This window comes from Petaurus breviceps, unplaced genomic scaffold, assembly GCF_028583685.1.
Source record: "Petaurus breviceps papuanus isolate PSGF00001 unplaced genomic scaffold, PetGlider_PUasm1.0 90845, whole genome shotgun sequence".
Lineage (NCBI taxonomy): Eukaryota > Metazoa > Chordata > Mammalia > Diprotodontia > Petauridae > Petaurus > Petaurus breviceps.
Window position 1 is genome coordinate 15,962,543 of NW_027187359.1, and position 23,911 is coordinate 15,986,453.

At 34.9% G+C, this 23,911-nt stretch overlaps 1 protein-coding gene across 10 annotated transcripts in view; it reads left to right on the forward strand.

Moving 5' to 3' along the window:
* The window catches only part of LTBP1 (latent transforming growth factor beta binding protein 1), a 484,412-nt gene that overhangs the window by 426,728 nt on the left and 33,773 nt on the right, over positions 1-23,911 (forward strand). For all 10 annotated transcript variants that reach the window (XM_069072171.1, XM_069072175.1, XM_069072174.1 and 7 more), the window contains 3 exons: positions 6,587-6,712; positions 9,491-9,634; positions 22,496-22,681. In XM_069072171.1, the coding sequence (XP_068928272.1) occupies positions 6,587-6,712; positions 9,491-9,634; positions 22,496-22,681 (456 nt within the window). The remainder of the gene's footprint in view (positions 1-6,586; positions 6,713-9,490; positions 9,635-22,495; positions 22,682-23,911) is intronic.

The window sequence follows — 23,911 nt, forward strand, 5'->3', positions numbered from 1 at the left end:
TCACTTTCAGATCTGCTATCTTGGATCTCTTGCTCATGCAGCACACAAATATCAGTATGGTGATTTTTTTTAATATCCAAAAGAAGGAAATAACATTTAATTCCAGCTTTAACTATACCTATACAGGTTCCCTGTGAGAGAGGCGAAAACCAAATGTCATCCCCTTTGCCATTGTTTGCTTCTCTAAAGTGACCCTGTAATAAGAGGGTAGTGTTATTGATGAATTTTTTCTCATTACTTTTAGATAAATCCTGCCTAGAAGGAGTAAAATGAATAATGGGTTGGAAAAAATAGAAGTAGGGCAGCTAGGTGGTGCAGTGGATATAGTCAAGAAGACTCATCTTACCCAATTCAAGTTTGGCATCAGAACTTAATAGAGCTGCATGACCCTGAACAAGTCACTTAACCCTGCTTATCTCAGTTTCCTCATCTATAAAAGGAGTTGGAAAAGGAAATGGTGAACTACCCCAATATCCTTGGCAAGAAAACCCTAAATGGGGTCAGGGAAAGTCAAATGTGGCTGAAAACGACTAAACACAAATGGAAGTAACCAAAAAAAAGGATGTGTTCAAGGAGAAAACAAACTAATAATTTCATTACAGCGAATAAAATATGCACATGATGTAATGCATAAATTTATATGCACACACCTAGGTGCACCTTTGTTTTTATTGTTAATTTTGTTATTATAGACTGTGATCACAATTTAAATTATTTACTTGGTAAGAAAATATTTCAGTTCATTAACCCTAGTAAGAATATCATAGTATTTAGGTACCTCTCCTTTGTTATCTGTCCAAGTTTAATTTTCAGTGAAGTAGTGATAGAATGTGAGTGCCTTGGGAGCAGAGATTGTTCCATTTTTTATCCATTTACCTCTAGCTCTTAGCATAGTGCTTGGCATAGAGCTCAATAAATACTTGTAGATTGAGCAAAATGAAACTGTTTTGCTGGCTATGTACCTTTCTATGAAACCTGCCTCAGGTATGGTCTTTATTATTATTTTTTTCTTGATGATAAATAACTTTTTATTGGTCCAACCTGTGATTGTATCACAGTCAGGAATGATGATCCAACAATCAACAAAAATCTGCTTTGTGCCAGGCACTGTGCTAGACACTGGAAATAGAAAAATAGAAGTGGGGAAGTCCCTGCCCTCAGTTTATGATCCACTGGCAGTAAGTGAAAAGCATCTCGGTATGATCTTCCATATAGCTCAACTATCAAGGCTGGCCTATCAATCGTTGCAGTGTCACTTTAAAAATGAGTACATGCAGATGTTTGACACTATAGTTCTTTCTGTTATTTCAAGTAATTCTATTGCTGCATTGTCATTATCACTCACCTTAAAAAGCATTTTCCCTGTAAAGTAGAGAAGTGCACATATTACCATCTCGATTTTATAAGTGGGTAAACAGATTCAAAGGGCTTAAGGGACAAACTTGGGGTTGCTTAGCTAGCAAGTGTCTAAAAAGACTTGAAGTCTCAACACCAAATTTAAAGCTTTCTCCAATTATAAGAACCCATTCAGTCATCTTGTTTCCTTGCTTCTTGTGATTCCTGTCCCTCTTGTATTTTCAATATGTTTGATTGATGTTTGTTTCTTTTGCTTAAGAAAATATAAATATCAATCATTTCTATGCAAAATCAGCAGCCAGTATACTCTCTTGCCTAGTACATCTGTGCAGTCTCTTATGAATTTGGAAAAACATTCATCTTTTGGATGGCATTTGGTAGTGATATGCATGGCTGGTTGCTAATAAAGCTTCAGACAGAATTAATTTCATATTATTAGAAAAATATGAAAGATCAAGCAAAAGGAAAAAAATATATCCTGTTAAACTTGGAAATAATTCAATGTGAAGTTGGTATGTGAAAAAGTTTTATCTTCTGAATTTCAGTTAACATTAATGCTTTAATTAAAACAGATCATATATTGCCAAGAAGGGTTCACGTTTATTTTTATAATTTTAACCCTAATAAAAACAATGTTATGGATGTAGGAAAGAATGGTAATGGGGAAACAACATCAAATGACTTATATTATGAAAGAAAATGCTAACAAATTGCTTTTTTTTTCATTTAGGTCTTAAGTTAGATATGAAATAAATGTAGCTTTATTAAGTGTCTTGTTGGCTCATTGTTGACAATACAAAATGCTAGCCCTTACATTACTTTTATAAAACATTATTTGCTAAATAGTTATTCACCAATAGGGGTCGATTACTTTTTTCTTTTTATTACAAATTCAAACTATTAACTTGTCTAAATATTCTATGTTAATTACTATTACTCTCGATCTCAAAAATTGTAAAGGAATTAGAACTGACTTTGGGATTTTGCATCAGGTTCTCTGATTTCAAAGGCAATTGTCTTTCTACTATACTTCAGTCTAAAATGTCTGTTTTCTTGTGATACAGCGCTGTCACAAATTTTCATTGCATTTTCTCCTTCACATTTATTGCCCCAAACTCTGCTCCTTTGTCCATTTCTCCCACTGATATGAAATGAAATATACAGAAATTTGAGACTGCTTCTCAGAGATGTGTTACCAACTAGTTTTGCATAGTAAGCAGGAGGTGTGCTAAATGATACTTGCCCACACCTCAGTACAAACTCTGGCCCTTGCCATTCTAGATGCCCTAATTTAGATGCAGTCTTTGTCAGAGTGCCTTAAGGGGTGGCTAGGTGGCACGGTGACTAGAGCACCAGACCTGGAGTCAAGAGGACCTGAGTCCAAATCCAGCCTCAGACACTTAACACAAAACTAGCCATGTGACCTTGGGCAAATCACTTAACCCCAATTCTCCTACCTTCCCCTCTCCAAAAAAAAAAAGTGCCTTAAAACTTGGTATCCAAAACTCAACAATTTACTGAAAATTATAGCTTTACTACCAAAGAAGACAAAATGTTAGTTCCTTGAATTTTGACCCCATACTATTACTAGTGCTATTTCAGAGTACTCTAGTTTTAGTTGTAATTTTTTTAGCTAAATGCATCACACATTTGTATGAATCTTTTGTATAACTAAAACCTCATCTTCTTTTTCAAATGTTTAGCTGCCAACTAAGCCAGGTCTCCCTCATCCAGTATTTTATTCAGTTCATTTTCCTAACGTAAACACAAGATTTTATGTTCATTCTTGTTAAATTTCAGCTTGGTTTCAGTCCAGCATTCTAGCCTGTTGAAATAATTTAAAACCTTGATTCTGGTATCTGTTGTATTAGCTGTCCTTCCCTGCTTTGTGTCATCCACAAATTTTATAAGCATATTCTCTGTCTTCATCCAAGAGATTTATTTAAAAAATAAGCATTTCTGAATGAGCATGAAAGATGTTACTTTAATCAAGTCATTTCAGGCAAATCCTGTGATTATATATAAAATATTTAGAGATAAGAAGTGGAGTGTCTCAGAGCAAGGATGGAGACAGTGTCGTATAGAGGACAGTGTACTGGGGTTGAGGTCAGAAATCTCAGAATTCAGAGCTCACCTCATTAAAGCTAAGTATATGGCTAAGGACACACATGTTCCTTGACCTCTGTGTGCTTCAGGATACACCTTAGGAATTGTTTAACTAGATCATAAACTTGAATTTCAATCTGCATTGGTGGAGACTACTAATCTGATGAAATCCTTTAAAGATGAGCAATGAAATTAGGAGAAAAAAATTAAAAATACCCCAGTCTCTGTCCTGGAGCAATTTAAGGAATTTTTCCTTTACATCACTTTACCTTGCTATTTACATTTGTGGAGGCAGCTTACTACAGTGTGTAATATTCAGGTTTTGGAGTCAGAATCTTGCTCTTCCCCTTGCTATAAGACTCTTTTCCCAGTTCCCCTTAATGCTAGCAGGGCCTTTTCTCTTTTGATTGTCTCCAGTTTATCCCGCATCTCTCTTGTTTGAATCTAGCTTATTTGCATATTGTCTTCCCTGTTAGATTGTGAGTTTCTTAAGAACAGGGACAGTCTCTGACCTTTTATTGTGTCCCCAGTTCTTAGCCTGGTGCCAGGGACAGAGTAGACACTCAGTAGATATTGGTTGACTGACAGTGTGTCTTTGACCATGGGCAAATCACTTAACCTCCCTGAACTCCAGTTTTGTCATCTATAAAATGGTTTTGAGGTAGTTTGAACTAGACTGTTAACATCTCTTTTAGCTCTAAATCTATTATCTTCTGATATGGCCTTGGTATGTTCAATTAGCACTTTAACTGGGAGCAAGTGACCTGCCCATGCCTGGTATCAGTTTTCTTATTTGTAAAATGATTGAATTCAATGAGATGATCTCTAAGGTCCCTTTAAACTTCCCTTCCCTCCCCTCCCCCCCTTTATCACATGCAAAACCTGGTCCCTTTGACACTTGCTGATTTCATAATGTCTAAAGATAGCAGTAGCCCATGGAATGGTGACTCCTGGCAATTGATTTAATTCAACAATTATTTATTGAGGGTCCAATGTGATGACACTGGCCTAGACTTTCTGAAGGTGACAAAGATAAGCAAGACATAGCCGGTGTGCTCAAGGAGCTAACAGTCTATTAGGGAAAAGCAGAAAGATACACAAATAGCTATAGATTCTACACAAAATGAAGGCATTACTTCTAACTGGATGAATCAGGGAAAGCTTAGGATTTTAGGAGTATAGTATAGTTGGAAGTGACTGGAGAAGTTAGCTAATCCATTCCTCTCATTTTGGGATAAAGAGATTGAGACTTAATGGATTTAAGTGATTTGTCTATGGAAAAGGTGATATTTGAGCTGGGCCTTAAAGAATAAGTTTGATTTTGATTGTCATAGTTAACAATGAGAGCAAAGGCACACAAGAAAATAGAGTGTTTAGGGGAATGGTGAATGGTTCAGTTTGGGAATAGGAGGCAAAATATTTATTACAATGTATTATACAGACTCTCAATGGAATCTCTCAGTATACAAATGCTGAACAGTTAAAACAAAGTATGACTGATTGCAATGTATAATATAGAATATTTAAAACACTATTTCTAAGTGAACTTGCTAGTGTATCTGTGTATTTAAAAGTTTCAGTTTTTCTTTTTTTTATTTACTAGGAAAGACAAAGGGGTATGCTTTATAAATTGGGACCAAGTTTTCCAATATTTTAAACAAAACTTTGTTGCCAATTAAAGTTATCTCCATTTCACAGTTGTGATAATTTTATATACCAATGTTGGGGTCTTTTTTGGAGGAGGTGTTTTATTAAAAAATTCTTCTCGTGTCTCTTTGAATTCCTTATGGCATAGTACCTATTCTATTACATTCATAGGACACAATTTATTCATCTAGTTTTCCTAGTCATTGGGTATACGCACACACACACACATACAGATAGATTATTTCCATTTTTTTTGCTGCTAAAAATTGTGCTACTAAAAATTTTTTACATAAATAACCCCACAGGATGAAAGAAAGGAGGGAAAGGGGAAGGAAGGAAAGAAGGAAGAAAAGAAAGAAAAATTTATTAAGTGCCTATGATTTGCTGGGCACTTTGCTAACTAATTTACAAACAATATCTCATTTGATCTTTACAACAACCCAGGGATGTGGGTTCTATAATTATCCTGATGTCACAGATGAAGAAACTAAAGGCAAATAGAGGTTAAATGACTTGTCCAGGATCACACAGCTAATGAGCATGAGAAGCCTGATTAAATCAAAGAGTGTGACCAGTTTTTTTACAAGTCCAAATTATTTGCCAAAATGGTTGAATAAGGTCATAGCTGTACCAGCAATGAGTTGGTATAATCGTTCAGTTTTTTTGTTTTAAGCTCTTATTGACATAATTATTCATAGTTATGTACTTACTCTATAGTTTTTATTCCATTCCCACCCTCACTAAATGTTACCAGCAGTTCGCTCTCACTTATACCAATAGAACTTCCTCTTAAAACAAAAGTAAACCAAAGCATTTAATAGATCATGCAGTATATATTTCATTCAGTATTTTTAATCCACTAGAGGATAGAGGTATGCTTCATGATCAGTTCTGTGGTATCAAGATAGATCAGTGCAGTTTACTGAGTTCTAATATGTTTTTGTGTTACTTTCCTTTATGTTATTTTCTTAGTTCTGCCTACTTCACTCTTCATGCTAGAGTGTGTCATGGACAATGTCTACAAGGTCGAAAGAAATATTATCAGTACCTGTAAGAGCCTTTGGCAGGCAGTATCTAGGAATTAGAAACATTTGTACTAATAGCATTTGCACGTATTTCCACTGGCAAATTCACTCCCATGAAAAATTATTGATGGAAATATTTAGAAAATATTGACCCTGACAATTATAATTGCTTTAATTTTTCCAACAAAAGGAATATTTTTCCTTGGAACAAATTTTGACTGCTATCAGGCACATGTTTTACTTATATGTTAAAATTTTGTAAATGTTTATGTACATAAACATTGCTATCATACATATAGATTAATTTTATATTTATACATATTAGTAACACATATGTTGATATGCATATTTTTTCTCTTGTGTCATTAATTGTGTGTTGTATATCAACAATGTCCTGTTTTCCTTAAGTTGCTTTCCTGTTGTGTCTGATACAAACATGTTTTTTTTTACAGATATTGATGAATGTGTAAATAACACTATTTGTGACACTCATGGTTTCTGCGACAATACAGCTGGCTCCTTCCGTTGTCTTTGTTATCAGGGCTTTCAGGCACCACAGGATGGACAAGGGTGTGTGGGTGAGTTTTTAGAATTCTTTTAAAAAACACCGCCCCATAAGAGAGAAGTTCATGTTATCAACAAAAGACTAGTTTTCCCTCAAAGTCATTTAGGCAGTATTTAATTGGCATATCATTTTGAAATATATTTATTCCATAAGTACTTAATCTTAACTCTTTTCCTGCAAATCAAATACCTTGTACAGATGTATTTATTCAATCAGGACATTCTTCTAGAGACTGCATGAAAGGGAGAGTCAAATTAGTTGAGTTGTTCTGTTTATCTCTTTTTAAAACAAAATGCAGTGATCGATGCTTTTGTAAAGTCAAGCAATTTTGATTTTTTTTTCAATTATTTTGTTTCATTTTCTTGAAGTAGACCATCTGCTTAAACTCTTAGTGGAATAAATACAGCTGTGTAGTGCCTCCTACCAGAAATATAGTCTAGTATGATAGAGCTTGGCTGTCTTACCCACCTCCTTGGGGACTATATTTAAAGAAGAATGTTGGTAATAGTTTTGTTTCCCAGGAGGGACACCTATAAAATGACACATGATTTTGTAGATGGATTTTTTTAGTGAATGGGTTCTGGAATTTGTGATGATGGAAAGTCATCAGATGATTGGAATATGTTCTCACAACATGGACTCCTGCAGAAATAAGTATATAGTTTGTCACTGTTTGGCAGATGGTGATTTCTTGAAGCCATATTCATTATGAAGCTTATTCATTGTAAGTTACATAAATAGAAGAAAAAAAATTGTTTGGCATTACAGAATGTAACAATTCTATGAAATACTAAACTCTTGTCTTTGTCTTCCTCAACTGGAAAAGAATAGTTCACATGTATGTGGTACTTAAATACCATTGACTCACTAAAGATTAATGTTTCTCAAATCTGGCTCAAATGAGTTCATTTTTGCTTTGGTTAGAAAAGAACTTCTTGACCTTGGTTAATCCCAGTTTAGACCTGAGCTTTTTCTATTGCCTTGACCTAGCTGAGGATTACAAACAGTTGGGGTAACCAACAGATTCAGCTTATTAAAGAATGGTATTGTCACTACAGGGTCCAGGGATGGAGGTGGCTTGTTCCCCATATTTTGTTTTGCCCTATCCTTTCCCTGAATAACTTATTTTGAATACCAGCATCAGTAGTTTCTTTCCTAGTAACTTGGTCAGGGGCTTCTCTGGGCAGCTTCAGGAAGGAGTTGCTGGATCTACCTTGGTGAAACTGTTAGCATAATTTCTTGTGGAGTCCTGGGGTCACACTGCATTCTGCATTTCCAGTATACCTCACTCCAGCCCTGAATAAACACTCACCAAATTAAAATATTATGGTACTTAAGTATCATATAAATGTGAGCTATTATTAATAGCAACAATAAATACTTTGAAAATTTTTTAATTAAAAATTTAATGTTTTAAATTAATTCAAAATCTTAAAAAAAGAATGATCATTTTTGTGAAGTAAAGCAACTACATTATCTCCATTTCACAGATGAAGAAACAAAGCTTTAAACTTCTTTTTTTTATATACTGAGAGGCAGGTAAATAGTATCTGGAATTTGAAATAGTGATTTAAAAAACTTAAAGTAAATTTTTATTCTACATTAAAACATATTTGACAGTATGAAATGTACATATAAAATTGTCTAAGTACTACAAAGCATTGACTAAAATAACTGAATCTCTTTGCCTTCCCCACCTCCAAAATAAATAAGTAAATATATAAAATAACTGAATCTCCATTTTACTTCATACCACAGAGACTCTACTTTAGGTAGACCTAGGCCATTAGGTTGTATAAAAAGTGAATTAGTTATCTGATAATTACTAGACACCTTTTTTCCCCTGGAATAGTTTGGATAATCTGAGTTCCCAATTAATCCTGCAAGGATAGCCTCAGGGTTTACTCCTGGAGCTAGTTTTGTGCCTGTGTAATGGCCAAAGCAAATCTGCATTTAAAAAGGTGGCCCCACATTTTGCTGAATTGATTACTCATTAATAAAGTTTATTTAGGTAAGCTCTAGAGGCAGGGTGAAATGGAAATGGACATGATTCCATTGTGAGAGAAGTCAGTCAGAGACCTAAGATTTATGTGGTTCTTTGTACTTTCATAATTCTTGAATAAAGAATATTCTTTGTAAACTTTTTACTATAACTATGAAAAAAGGAATTTGACTAACTTTTTACTATAACTATGAAAAAAGGAATTTGACTAACTAAAGAAAATTGTCATGTGAAAAATCAATAGAGGCAAATAGGAAGAAAAAAAACCCTATTTAATGTATGTCCATTTTGTGTAGTGGTTAATTTCTGGACAGCTTTCAAATGATATAGAAGTTGAATATTATGTGAAGTATTTATTGTTAAATTATGGAAAAGCAGCTTCTTAGAGTCATGCTTTATAAAAGTCATTATGATAAAAAATCAAGGGAGCTACAGTAAAATTTAGGAAACTTTAAGAATTCTATGTTATTTTTCACTACCTATGGGACTGAGCTTCCAAACATCTGAATAGAATTTTAGGTCTTTTAAAACTTTATCTTTTAGCATGAGTAAGGAATATAAGAAGTGATTTAGAACTTTTTCTTTGAGTGTTCAGGATCCTTTACAGTACAGATAATAACCTCATTCTTAGGCGTTCACTTTGCTCAAATCACAAATAGTCTAGCTTTAATTGCTCATTGGGGATCCACCTCTGTTTTCAACAAGTCATACTGGCATGAGCTTAGCTAAGTAAAAAGAGCTATCACTAATGAAGAGCACATCTAAATCAATTTGTCTTTTGTTTTCCAGATGTGAATGAATGTGAAATGCTTAGTGGAGTATGTGGTGAAGCCTTCTGTGAAAATGTAGAAGGATCCTTCCTCTGTATGTGTTCTGATGAAAGCCTTGAGTATAACCCCATGACTGGACAGTGCCGCTCCCGATCTTCAACAGGTAAAGTCAAGAAGGTTTTTTTATGTAATAAGTAGCAGTATTTTTCTCATGGGCCTAAAACAATGCATTAATAGTATTTTTTTTCTGTACAAAAAAGCCTGAGAGTAATAGAAGCCATGAACTGTGATTAAACCAAAGGGGCAGTTAACCTGTACTTATGCAGGTATACTGTTATGAAAAATGACTTGCTTTTAGAATTTTTTGGAGAATCACAGAATCCACAAGCTATACAAAACATTAGATGCCATCCAAGTACTGATTTTGAAGCATCTCTAAGTATTCACCCAGTTTGGCTTAAAGATTTCTATTAAGGATGAAACAACTCTGTGTCCAGGCAGCCTACTGTGCTTTTGGACTACTCTGATTGTTCAAAAGTTTCTTCTTATAGGAAGTCTGTATCTACCTCCCTGCCACTTCTACCCATTGTCCTATGGCCTTCTGGGGCCAAACTGAGCACTTTTCTGAATGACAGCCCTTCAGATACATGAAGACAATTATCATGGTCCTTCTAGGTCTTCCCTGAGCTAAGAGTTCTATTCCTTCAATAGATCATTATATTGCGTGACCTCTGATCCTCTCACCATCCTGGTTGCCTGCTCCTAGGCTTGTTGCAGCCTGTATACTTCTTTCCTAGAATATGGAATTCATAACTGGACACCGTACTTCAGGAATAATCTGACTTCCAGTTCATTACTTGTTCCTTTTTAACATACCACTTTTTTTTTAGCAGGTCATTTGTTTCCTGGAAGATATACCAACTTTTTGAAACAGTATGATATAATGGAAAAAAGACTAGGCTCTAACTTGAGTCACAGTCCTAGGTCCTTTCCTCTCTCTATGTATATGATATCTTTAAGTCACTTAAATTCTCTAGGTCTTTCCATGGGACTTGAACCCAGGTCTTCCTGATTTTGAGGCCAACTCTCTGTCTACTATATGCCATTCAGTCGCTATTCCCAGTTTTTCAAGTTATGCATCTGAAGAATGAAAGAGGTTGGACTTCTTGGTCACTTCAAACTGACCTCTGAGTTTACTTTCTGACATAGTCAGTTATACAAGTATATAAATCAATGAGATAATCAAATAGGTTAGCACACAAATGGTTTGTGACTAGAATGTTTTTTAATTAAAACCTGTCCTGCAGAGCTTTAAATAGTAAAGTGTAATTGTTGATTTAGTTCAATATGATCATTCATCTTACTAAGTTGGATTGATTCTCTCAAGAACCATTTATTACTAAACACAATATGAAGCTTTGCTCTTTCTGATAGAAATTGGGTAGCAAATCTAGATTTTTTTCTCAGAACTTCATGGAGTCATGTTTATATTGTCATTCTTTCAAGATGTTACATCAGCCATATCTTCAGGGACTCAGGGGTGTAGGGATTTATCAGCTATTCAGATAAGTTGGTCCAGCTGCTTGCTCTTATTTTTACTCTGTATTGTGTAGACTTTGATTGATTGAATTGTAAGTGAAGCATCAGGTCAAAAGGTCTCTTGAAGTAAATAAAAATGGGAAAAGAGATCATTTTAGTTTTTTTACTGAATTGCAGTTGATTTCATCCATGATTTTTCCCCATTATACTTCCATAGAGAATACATGCCTTGCATCCTGAAATGGCATAAAATAAGATCACCATGTTTATAATTATTTGGGAAGGAGAATGCTACAGTGTATTTAAGTTAACATGTAATTTGCAAACAAAATATTTTTCTTTTAAAATGAATTGTCTGAAGCATGCTATGAATGTAGACTTACTTTAGTATGTACCTAGTAGAATTTAAAATGAAACACCAAAATTTCCTAGAATAATTGGTGTCTGAAGATAAACCTCTATTTTTTTTTTAGTTTGTGTCTAAAGGAACATGAGGTCTCCCTTTGAAGGGGAGGCATTTCTGTGTTTGGGTGAAGTTCATTATACATTGTTCTACTGTATAGAACAGTATACAGTTCTTACATTTCAAGTACTAACAATTTTAATAGATATAATCCTAAAATTGTGTGATCCTTGGCACTTCCCATTTTCTTCTAAGTCTAGTCCCACATTCCAAAGATAATTTAAGATAAAGATGCCTTCTGAGGACATTTTTTTTAAAAAGATCCATTTCATTGATCACTATAACTAAGAAATTCATTCCCTATCGGCCGTACTGCTGGTGATAGTTATCTGCAGTTAGGTAAGTTGGTCCTCAGTCAGCAGAGTCAACCTGTCACTGGGATCATACTCAAACCCTTTCTGTCTTTGTAGAACCTGTGGGACATCAGACTTTGCTGGTATTCAAGAACCAGAGTCACATCTAGACTGTGATGATGTGCTCTAGTATTAAATTGTATGAAACTTTGCTTTAAAGTGCAAGAAAACTAGTTACTTTACTCCAAGCATTTTGGCATTTTGAAATTGCCATTAATTTTATCAAGGCCATTAATTACAATGACAATACAACCTGGTTTACTCTAAGCTTACAGTTTACAGGACCTTGTGTGATCTCCCAGTTGGAGAGGGGGAAAAACCATGGTCCCTGGTGGGAGAAATCCTAAAAGGGATCTAGATATCTGGTCCCAATCTACCTGCTAGATGACAGCAGCTATTAACCACATTTCCTCCCTATGCTTTTCCATCATAGCAACAAGTGATTTTTCCTTTCTCAGATTTTCTTATATCACTTTTCCTGACTTTCTTCTTTGTTTTAATTACATTCTGCCTTATGGCTTATGTACATATGGTGTCCTTCTATTAGAGGCCACTACATGGTGCAGTGGATAGAGTGCCAGACCTGGAGTCAGGAAGACCTGAATTCTAATTTGACCTCAGACACTAGCTGTATGACCCTAGGCAAGTCACTTAATATCTTTCACCCTCAATTTCCTCAGCTATAAAATGGGGATCATAATAGCCTTTATTACATAAGGTTGTTGTGAGGATCACATGAAGTAATATTTGTAAAGTGTTTAGCACAGTGTCTGGCATGCAGACACTTAACAAATACAAAATGCAGATGTTTAACAAATACTTATTCCTTCTCTACCCTCCCAATTAAATTGTAAATGATTTGAAGGAATGTTTTGTGCCATTTTTGGCTCTTTGAGCATTGGCATCTTATAGCTAGTAAAAATTTAATAGTTTATGATACCAAAATGTAGATTGCATGAGAACAAATTTTTCTTAGGTTATATGCCTAAAAAAAGGTCAAGTATGTAAGTTATACCTCTCCAAACCCTAGTTCTGCTGAGATACAAATAATTTTTTGTCAACGTGTGAGTGATTACTAGTAGAACATTCCAATACAAATTAGTTCCATTTTCATTTTGTATTTAGGTGGGAAAACCCAGTCTTTTTTTCACTTGCTTTCCAGCATTCACAAGTAGTAGAGGGAAAGACACTGAAGAAAAAATGTTCCTACTGTTTAGAGATGTTGGGATAAATTCATGTAATTCCTTCACTTGGTCCTGACAATTGGGCTCAAACAATGTTCATGATCTGTCTTTCTATAGGGATACACTACAGGTTTTGTGTGTGTGTGTGTGTATATATATATATATATATATATATATATATATATATATATTTTTTTTTTTTAAGGATAGGAAACCACATTTAAAGTCAGTCAATTGTTATATTTGGCAGAGTAGTCTCTCTTTATGTTTAGTTAACCTGTAAAATAAATTAACATTGAAAGAGGTTTTTAAAATAATTTCTGATTGGAAAAAAGACCTTTGGTAGTAAGAATATGAACAGCAGGGAGGCCAGTGTATTTAAACTGCAAACATTGTAAAGTGCCATAAAACTCCTGGTGTCTTACTTTGTGTTTGTAAAGGACATATACTATAACGGTATGTAGATAGTAGGAAAATATGCACTTAAAAAAGGTAACATATTAATTTTTAAAAACATCAGTAGAATATCAAAGATGTGCCTTCATTTTGTATTCTTAGAAATATATCTTTCTCTCAGCAGAAATAAAATGAAATCAATTTTTGTGTTAGAAATACACTTGGAATCTTGGTATATTCTAGAAATTAAACCTGAAAAAGAATGGTTTTTACATTTCCTTTTAATTCTTCCCCAGCATTCTATACTTGCTTTAGATTTTATGTTACTATGGGAGTCATTTTTACAGGCATACTTGATACACATGTGTCAATGATATTAAGGTTTCTTTAGTCACAAGACATTTTCCTAAAGTGAGTACCCTGTTTTTTTTTTTTATTGTATCCACTTCTATGTCTCTTTGTAGACTTTCCATTCTCATTCTTCTCAAAGTACTTCTCTTCCTATTTTTCCTTCTCTAGTACACTTCTGTTTCTTTCATATCTTTCAGGACAACCCCTTCTTTATCCATCTCCTTATTTTCAGTATTTCATTTTTCTAGTAACATAACTCTAAATCACAAAACTTGTTATCGCTCCATTCTTTTCCCAACTTCTGAATATTTATTGTAAATCAGCTTACTTCATGATGGTTCTCCTCTTACCTATTCCCATGATAAAAATTGTTCTCTTTTTTTCAGCATCTTGCTATTTTTTAATTTTTATTCATATTTTAATCCCCTTCCCTTCCTTATCCTTAGATCCTGAAATATCCTATTCCACATAGAGCTGTTATACTCCCTTTAAATCTGCTCCTTCAATTTATTTCCTTAATATTATTTCAAATTTAGTTTAAAATAATTTCTTTTAATATTCATTTAATAAGCACTTATAAGTCCCTACTGTATGCAATGTACTGTTCCTGCCTCTGGGACTACAGGACAATCTCAAGGATATTAAATGCAGAAGGATAGTAACTGCACATATTATACATATATATGTTTATATATATATATATATTTATCTATACAGAGTACTCAGTAAGTACTCAGTAACATATGTTGCTGGAAGGAAGAGTACTAATATCTTCATTGCCTATGAGGGAGGGTTTGATATGGTCAGATCTATATCTTTGGGCTATCAGTTGACAGTTTTGTGAATAATGAAATAGGAGAAATGATACAGAAAGAGCATATTAGAAGACTTTTGTGTGAAGTGATAGGGTGAAATTGGGTCAAAACTCTCTTAGAGAGACAGGCAGTTGAGAGATATCATGGAGGTAGGATTGACAAGATTTGCAACTTATTAGATATAAAGATTAAAGGTAGGAGGATGACACCCAGTATTGTAAACCTGAGTAGCTAGAAGGGTAATGTTGCCACCAAGAGAAATAGGAAAGTATGGAACAGGGATGGGTTTTTGGGAAAATATCATGAGTTCTCTTTTGGGCTTATTAAGAGACTAGTTAGCTCTATTGCAGGCTAACACAATAGAAGAGAAGGGACTAGGGAAGGCTGATATTTGAAAGTCCTAGAAGAGAATAAACAAACAGCAAACACAAAAGTTTCCCAATATGAAGTCTCCCAGGTAAGAGAATTAATGAAAATAATATTTTTTTCCTTTTCTCTCTTCTTAAAATTTTATTTATTTATTTTTAATTTACAACATTCAGTTCCACCAACTTTTGAGTTTAAAATTTTCTCCTCCTCCCTGCTCTCCCCCCTCCCTAAGACAGCATGCAATCTGATATAGGCTCTACATATACATTCATATTAAACATTTTCACATTAGTCATGTTATAAAGAAGAATCATAATCAATGGAATGAACCACAAGATAGAAAAAAACAAAACAAAAAAAAGAGACAACAAATATTATACTTCAATCTGCATTCAGACTCTTTCTCTGGATGTGGATAACACTTCCCATCATGAGCCTTTTGGAGTTGTCTACCCAAATCTATCAAAGTTATTCATCACACAATGTGACTGTAACTGTGTACAATGTGCTCCTGGCTCCCCTCGCTCAGCATCAATTCATATAAATCTTTCCAGGTTTTTCTGAAGTCAGACTGCTCATCATTTCTTATAGCACAATAAAATTCGATTACATTCATAATCCACAACTTGTTCAATCATTCCCCAGTTGATGGGCATCCTCTAAATTTTTAATTCTTGGCCACAACAAAAAGAGCTGCAAAAATATTTTTGTACATGTGGATCCTTTTCCCATTTCTATGATCTCTTTGATATACATCCCTAGAAGTGGTATTGCTGGGATAAAGTGTACATTTTTATAGCCCTTTGGACATAGTTTCAAATAGCTCTCCAGAATGGTTGGATCAGCTGTTAACTCCACCAGCAATGCATTAGTGTTCCAATTTCCCCACATCTTCTCCAGCATTTATAATTTTCCTGTTTTCTCATGTTAGCCAATCTGACAGGTATAATGTGGTACCTCAGAGTTGTTTTGATTTGCATTTCTCTAATCAATAGTGATTTAAAGCATTTTTCATATGACTATAGATATCTTTAATTTCTTCCTCCGAAAAATGCCTGTTCATATTCTTTGACCATTTATCAATTGGGGAATGACTTGTATCCTTATAAATTTGATTCAGTTCTCTATATATTTTAGAAATGAGGCCTTTATCAGAGACACTAGTTGTAAAAATTCTGTCCCAGTTTTCAGCTTCCCTCCTAATCTTGGTTGCATTAGTTTTGTTTGTACAAAAACTTATGAAAATTATCTTTTGCAAAGTATACAGTATTCTGGTAACTCCAATCTATCATTCCTTTATTATAGCAAGGAAACCAGTCAGTCACTGCACAGGCTACCATTGGATGCTGAGCTTAGACAATGAACAGTGATTAATTTACACCTTGTCCACCTCACAAAAGAAAACAAAAATGTAAACATGCTTTTGTTGGTCATGTTAACATGTTGCTATGACACTGAACTGGAAGGAATTTCAGATTTCCATGTTAAATAAGGAAACTATTGTTGTCGCTTCTTTCTCTTTATTCCTTTCTACACTGAACTCAGAGTCTGTAAATTTGGACTCACCCTTTGTAAATTTCGTTGCTTTTTATTCATGTAAACTCCCTAAGCCTCAATTTTATCATCTGAAAAATGGGAATAATAATATGCTACCTACTGCCTAGTCTTATAAAGAAACTAGTAGATCTTAAAATATTTCTAAAAGTTTGAGTTATTGTTTTTGTTACTACTAACATTTATGTGCTTACCCCAAGTTCACTTGTAATATAAATTCTTATCTAAAGTGAAAATTTGTTTAGTAAGAAATATAGTTGATTAAATTTCTACCCTGTTTCCCTGATAATAAGACCCATCCCGAAAATAAGCCCTCCCCTTACTCTGTAAGATTCCTCTAAAATAAGAACTCCCCCGAAAATAAGCCCTATTGAGATTGCTACTGTAGTGAAGGTGATCCCCTGCGCTACACGCTACATTACGGTACCCTCTGTATGCACCGTCCCCCCCACCCCCAGGTGAAACGCACTCCGCGCTCCGAGCTGCATCCAATCAGAGCTGCAGCAGTGAGTGCATCATCCTGTTCTTCCCCAGTGATTTGCTTATTGAATAAAGGTACATTTTTTTGTTCACATTTACCTGTTTATTAAAATTGCTGTCAATGTTCATTAAAATAAGCCCTCCCCTGAAAATAAGCCCTCTGGTGTTTTTCTGTCCAAAAAAATAATAAGACAGTGTCTTATTATCGGGGAAACACGGTAGTAAGTCCAGGGCATGTGACTGACATAAACTGATTTTCATGGTTGATCCACTTTGTGGTCGCTTATTTATAAGAAAATAAAAGACATTTCTGCAGAAAGTCATAAAGATGGAAATATTTGATCTTTCATAACTATCCTCTAGTTGACATCTTCCATTCTTGGCAACAATAAACTAAAATCATGAGAAATCCTGAAGTTAATATGGGAAACATTTACTAATCAGGTTTTTCCAGTAGACAAATGCATTAAGTACAAAAATGAACTATCAAAAGGTTAACAATATAGAGAGAAATTGTGATTTTTTTTTCACAGAATGACCTTTGAGGAATAATTTTAAATGAGTTTTATCTCTTTCCTAATACTGATGAGTACCTGAATCTGGATAACCCCCAACTTCAGCTGTGTAAACAGTGGACCTTTAAACTTCTGGACAGAAAATATTAGGAGAACAAGTAACAACAAAAATAAAACATGAATAAAATAATTCTCTAAGGGGTCATTTCCCTTATGTAATATCCATACTCTTACTTCTCAGGGAAAACATGAAAAATACAACAAATTTCATTTCATTTCTTGGTCCAGAGGAAAAAATTCTAGGGAAAATCAGCAGCATTTACCAAAATAAAAAAAATACTACTTCTGTCTTGTTTGAAATCATGCAGAATCAATTTTTTTAATTTCTTAAGACACAAGTCTCAATTTAATTCCTAATAGATTTTTTTGTACAACTGTGGTATTTGGAAGTGCTTGGAAGTGAACTGATACTTAACCTAGTCTGTGCCATAAAGGCCCATCTGTTTGACCAATATTCTCTTCTACACAGCTATGAATCTTATGATATCACGACTTTGGGAGATATAAATTTCCTCTTGATCCAAAGGACAATAGGAAAATACATGGTGTGTTGTTAACAAATGTAACATACTATTTCTTAAGGATGATTTCTATCCAGTAAGTGGAATACAGGACATTCAGGGACATGTGTGAGGAGGAAAGGAAGTATCATGTTGTGAAAATAGGAGACACTGGATGAATAGTAATGTTTATAGCTGGGATTTATTTAGCATTTTAAGGTTTTTAAGTACTTTAGATATACTATATCTCACTTAATTCTCACAGCAACCCTAAAAGATAGATGCTATTATTATCTTCATTTTGTAGATGAGGAAAGAGCCTCAGAGAGATTGCCTAGGGTCATACAGAGAGTAAGTATATGGGGCAGAATTTGATGCTATGTCTTCCTTTCTCCATGTCCAGGGCTATATCTAATATTCTAGGATGCTTTTGGAAAAGGCAGATAAATATAAAAACATTTTAAAAATTAGTGAAGAAGCTTTGCCCTATTCATATGTGGATGATACTTAGGTTTGGGAGACCAGAGTGATTCAGCTTAATTTGGTAGTACTAGAAGTTGAGTTTTGGGGTCATCTTTGAATATATTAAGAGGAAGAGGGATGCTATGGGCTTGATGTTGAATTAAGGGAAATTGGCTATTAATTCAATACATAAATGGATTTCTGAGACTTTGAGCCATTTTATTCTGAGAGTTAGCTTTTTTTCCCCATGAACAGGTTGAGTGATAAACTCAAGAATTTCCAGAACTTGTGTCACCCCAGGATTTAGAAAGGCTAAGCAATCTGACTGATTTAGTGTGTGATTGAAGGTACAGAGGCAGGGATTTCACTTTGTTAGGAGAAATCAGAGATGGGTTTACCCCTGGTGATCTCATCCTGAGGAAGAAATTCATGTTTATGGTCACAGAATGCTTTTGACCTCTCTTAAATGAGTCTCTTTGGAGTCATCTTTCCCTCCTTGTTATTGACCTTGTCAAGTCATCCTAATTCATCTTTAGAAGAAAAGAAATAAAATCCAGAATCAATATAAATGGAAGTCAGTAGGAGACCCTGGGCCCCTAAATAATGGGCCCCCTGGATCTGTCCTCCATGAAAAGCAAAGGCAGCAAACAGCATTACTGAGGTTGGAATTCTCCTTTGGAGGAGGTAGTTAGGCAGGTCTTGGCAGAAACCAGGAGGAAAATGTGGGGAACTCTCATACCATTTGTAATCTTAGAGGAAATGTGTTGGAGCATTATTGAAAGGCTACATAAAGCAAATTATGATAGACTCTGGGGGCATCAGGAAGTTTTGTTTTTATGAACTTGATGAGAAAATAAGGAATGGCAACTTGCCCACAGACCACACTAGAGTAAATGGTAACTAAAAGGCAGATTTTTATGGGAAGGGGCTAGGTAGGTTTGAGAAACCATTTTCCTACTTGGCAAAACTGATGACTACAGATGATATATAACTCTGGTGCTTATTGGCAATGAATGTGGCTAGGACTGCTTTTGTGTTATCAAGATTGACCGCAATCCCCATAGTGAATGATAGAGCATAGATTCCAGATATAAAGAGAGCCCAAGAACTTTCTTTTGCAATGATAGCTACCTTTAAGAGTCATAAGGCCCAAATACTTTCAGAGTACAAGAACTTTCTAAGCATGTTTGGTAAAGAGGAATAAAAGATTACTTGCTGTCTGGCCATTAGATTTCTGTTTTGGGACAACACTACATCAATATTTGTATTTATATGTTTATAAATATTTTGTGTATACCATAAATAAGAAAACTGAGCTATATGGCCATATAGTCAGGAAAATAAGGAAGAATTTATTCATATTTATTGTTCACTAGCAAATCACCTCTTTTCTTTGTCCCTAAGAAAGACAAAGACCATCTATTTGGTACAGAGGATACAATGAAATAAGAAACTACTGTGTCCTATCTCTAACTTTAAAAATCCTAGGGAAAAAATAAGAGACCTACATTTATCTTTAATTGGAATTATTGGGGGTTTGTCATCTTGTGAGTTAAAGCCAAGGACAGTCTTTCACACTTAATTTAGACATTGTAAATATCAGTTTACATAGGATTTTTTGGCTGATCAATGCCCTAAAAGTCATTCAGCATGTCCTTGACAACCTTCTGGATTGTTTCATGATTATACATGTCACTCAATCTCAATGTGTTCACACCATGAACAGGAGGAACATATATCCCCCTAACCTGTTGTAGCATTATAGCTTGTATTTGTAAATTGGAGAAATTTGCCTTCTATCAGCCCCTAACTACTTTCTAAGGATTCATTTTAAAGCCAAATGAATTACAAATGGACCAGGAATATATGCTAGTCATATCAAACTGGTTGGACCCTCTAGAATAGAGCCCTAGTAGCATTTCCTTAGAACTAAGTATTTACCAAAAATTTATACCAGGGTGCTTGTGAATTATGAAGTCTCTCAATTTTTCTAAAGTAAAGGGAGGTAGATTTAACAGGGAACTAGAAAAAGGAGAAATCTCCTAAGCCTTGGGAAAAATCCTCCTGTCAACAGTTATAAGATATTCACCCAAAATGCTGAGAGCCTTAGGGATAGATGTGCTTAGAGTATAGCTAAAGTGAGCATAAGTGATTTTACCTTTATCAACTAGAAAAGCAGCCAATACTTAGGCTAGCTTCACAGTGCCAATGGGGTATGCTGTGTTCAGACAAGTCTAACCTCTCTATGGTTTACATTGTGGTATATAAAACAGCAAGGAAGTGATAGGCAAGTAAGGATCTGAGAAGCTTGCAGAAGTTCAGTGGTACTCTTTTTTTGTGATGGCAAAGAATTGGAGATTAAGGGGGTGCCCATCAGTTGGGGAATGGTTGAATAAGTTGTGGTATATGATTGTGATGGAATACTATTGTGCTATAAGAAATGATGAGCAAGCAGATTTCAGAAAAACCTGGAAAGAGTTACATGAACTGCTGCTGAGTGAAGTGAGTAAAACCAGGAGAACACTGTACATGGTAACAGTGACATTGTGCTATAATCAGCTATAATAATGATCAGCTAGCTCTTCTCAACAATGCAACGATCGAAGACAATTCCAAAAGGTTCAAGATGGAAAATGCTATCTACACCCAGAGAAAGAACTATGGAGTCTGAATAAAGATTGAAGCATATTATTTTCACTTTTTTTTCTTTTTTGTTTTTCATGGGTTTTCTCTTTTGTTCAATTTCTTTTTTTTTTTCGCAACATAACTAATGTGAAAATATGTTTTAAAAAAGAAGCTTGACTCTGTTAGTCAAAGGTTTTCTCTTGTCTCCCTGATAGGTCTCCTAGGGGCCATGACTTCTACACCATCGAAAGGGTAGTCAAGGAAGATCATGGAGAATGTCTATTTGCCTGGGGTTTCAGGGAGGGAGTTCCCTAGGTGCAATTTCTCTAGTCAGTTATCTTGCTTACAGGCACTCATTGTAGTCATAACAAACACTTTAAAACCTAAGGAATATCCTCATTATATGATGTTAAACTGAGACCATGAATTTGCCACAGGCTGCAAAAACTGGTCACTTTTGTAGGCTTCTTCCCCGAAACCTGGACTGTTCTCCCTCCTCACCTGCATTTCTTGGAACCTTTGCCTTCCTTCAGGGTTTGGTTTAAGTGCCAGATTCTTCAAGAGACTTTTTCCCATTCCCCCAGTTGTTAGTGCCTCCCACCAATCAGTTTATTTTGTTATATATTCTATTTACTTCTTTTGAACATATTGTTTTCCTCCAATGGAATGTGCACTTGTTAAGGACTGAGAGTCTTTGTACCCCCATTGTCCAATTATACAAGAGGTAGTTAATAAATGCTTATCTATGAATTGACTAATTGGACTTTCAGTACCAGGGTTTCTGCTTTGGGGCTTGGCTTAAATATTCAGTAATAAAGAACTGTTTTATAGGCTCCCAGTTACTGCAATACCTTTCCATTTTTCCTCTTTGTTTTTTTTTTTCTTGCAAAGAGGCTTTGGGAGCATGTGTGCATGAGTGTGTGTGTGTGTGTGTGTGTGTGTGTGTGTGTGTGTATTAAAGATTCAGGGTGTCCTCTAAGTGGTGAGAGTCAAACAAAATTCCAATTGATTAAAGCAAGTGTTTTGCTACTAAGGAATGTTCCCTAATTTGGGAAAGAAACTTCAAAATTTGAATGTTTAAGAAAAGATTTGTTATCTAAAAGTTAAATGTTTTGTATTGTTATGACCCTTACAGTGGGCAAGGTCTATCAGCATTCAGTAGGGAAGCTTTTATTGTCTTCTTTTCTCAAATAGAGGAATCTGGTACTGAAGGCAGAAAGCCATGCTATGGTCACAGGATGTTTTAAACCTTTCTTAAATGAGTCTCTTTGGAATCCTCTTGTTTCCTTGTTATGGACCTTGCAAGTCATATTAATATAGCTTTTCCTTTGTTCCACCCTTCCCCTTCCTGCTTTCAGAGGTAGATGTAGATCAACCTGAAGAAGAAAAAGAAGAAAAGAAAGAATGCTACTACAACTTAAATGATGCCAATTTCTGTGATAATGTGCTGACATCCAATGTTACTAAGCAAGAATGCTGCTGCACATTAGGTGCTGGATGGGGAGATAACTGTGAGATCTTCCCATGTCCTGTCTTTGGAACTGGTAAGGAAATGCTTCCTGGGTTGTTTGGTGCTGATGCTGCCAATAGACTTTCTAGATAGTTTGTTTAATTTTTTTTCATTTTTGACTATAGCAATGGAACCTTGTTATTTAGTTCCATAACACAGGACCACTTAATAAGAGTTAGAACTTACATGGTTCTTTATGTAAATGTTGAGTTTTGGATCATAGTTACTTAGGCAAATGTAGTACTTTAGTAATTAAGCTATTTACTATGAGCTGCAAGAGATACTGGCCTTATCTTGACTGCTGCCTAATTGATTAGAGATAATACCATTTTAGATATTAAAAAATAAAATCTCTACTTTAGTACTTAATAGCTAAATGGCAAGATAGTGTAATCATTTGCATATTAATGCCAAGAGTAAGATAGTGTGACAAAATGGATAAAGTTTTGGATTTAGACTCCAAAAGATTAAAGTTTAAATCCTGCCTCAGATATTTACTAGCTTTGTGTCCATGGGAGAGTCAACATCTCAGAGCCTCAAACAACAAATGATAAACAGGATTAAATTTTTCTCAGGGGCAGAACTTCCCACACTATTAAAATCATAAGTCTTTGACAGAGTAATGTTAAATTAGTTAACTTTTTATCTTGAATATTTCCTTATTAAACCTTTGAAATAACAAAATATTTGACAGATTATTCATAGAGCCAGTTTGAGCTCTGGTATACAAAGAATGTCCTACATTTAAGTGGTCATAAGATGAAGTTAAGTTTATCCATTTGTTTTGTTTATTTTTGAGATGTTGGGCCATAATTCATCCCCATCTCTCCTCTGATATTACCACCACCCTGGTGCAGGTCCTCATTAACTCATGCTTGGACTATTGCAATAGCATACTGGTAGATTTACTTGCCTCAAGTCTCTCTCCACTCTAATCCATCCTTCATTTAGCCACCAGTGATTATTTTCCTAATAATCCAGTCCAACCAAGTCATCCCCAATTCGATAAATTCCAGTGATTTTCTGTTGCTTCAATACAAAAGATCAAATACAAAATCCTCTGTTTGAAATTCAAAGCCTTTTATGACTTACTCCACCCCTACCTTTCCAGTTTTCTTACACCTTACCCCCTGCTATGTACTCTTTGACACAGTGTCACTGGCTTCCTTGCTGTTCCCCAAACAAGATGAGATATCTCTTAGTATTTTTTCTGACTGTCTTCCATTCCTGGACTGCTGTCCTTCCTCTACTCTGTCCTGGTGGC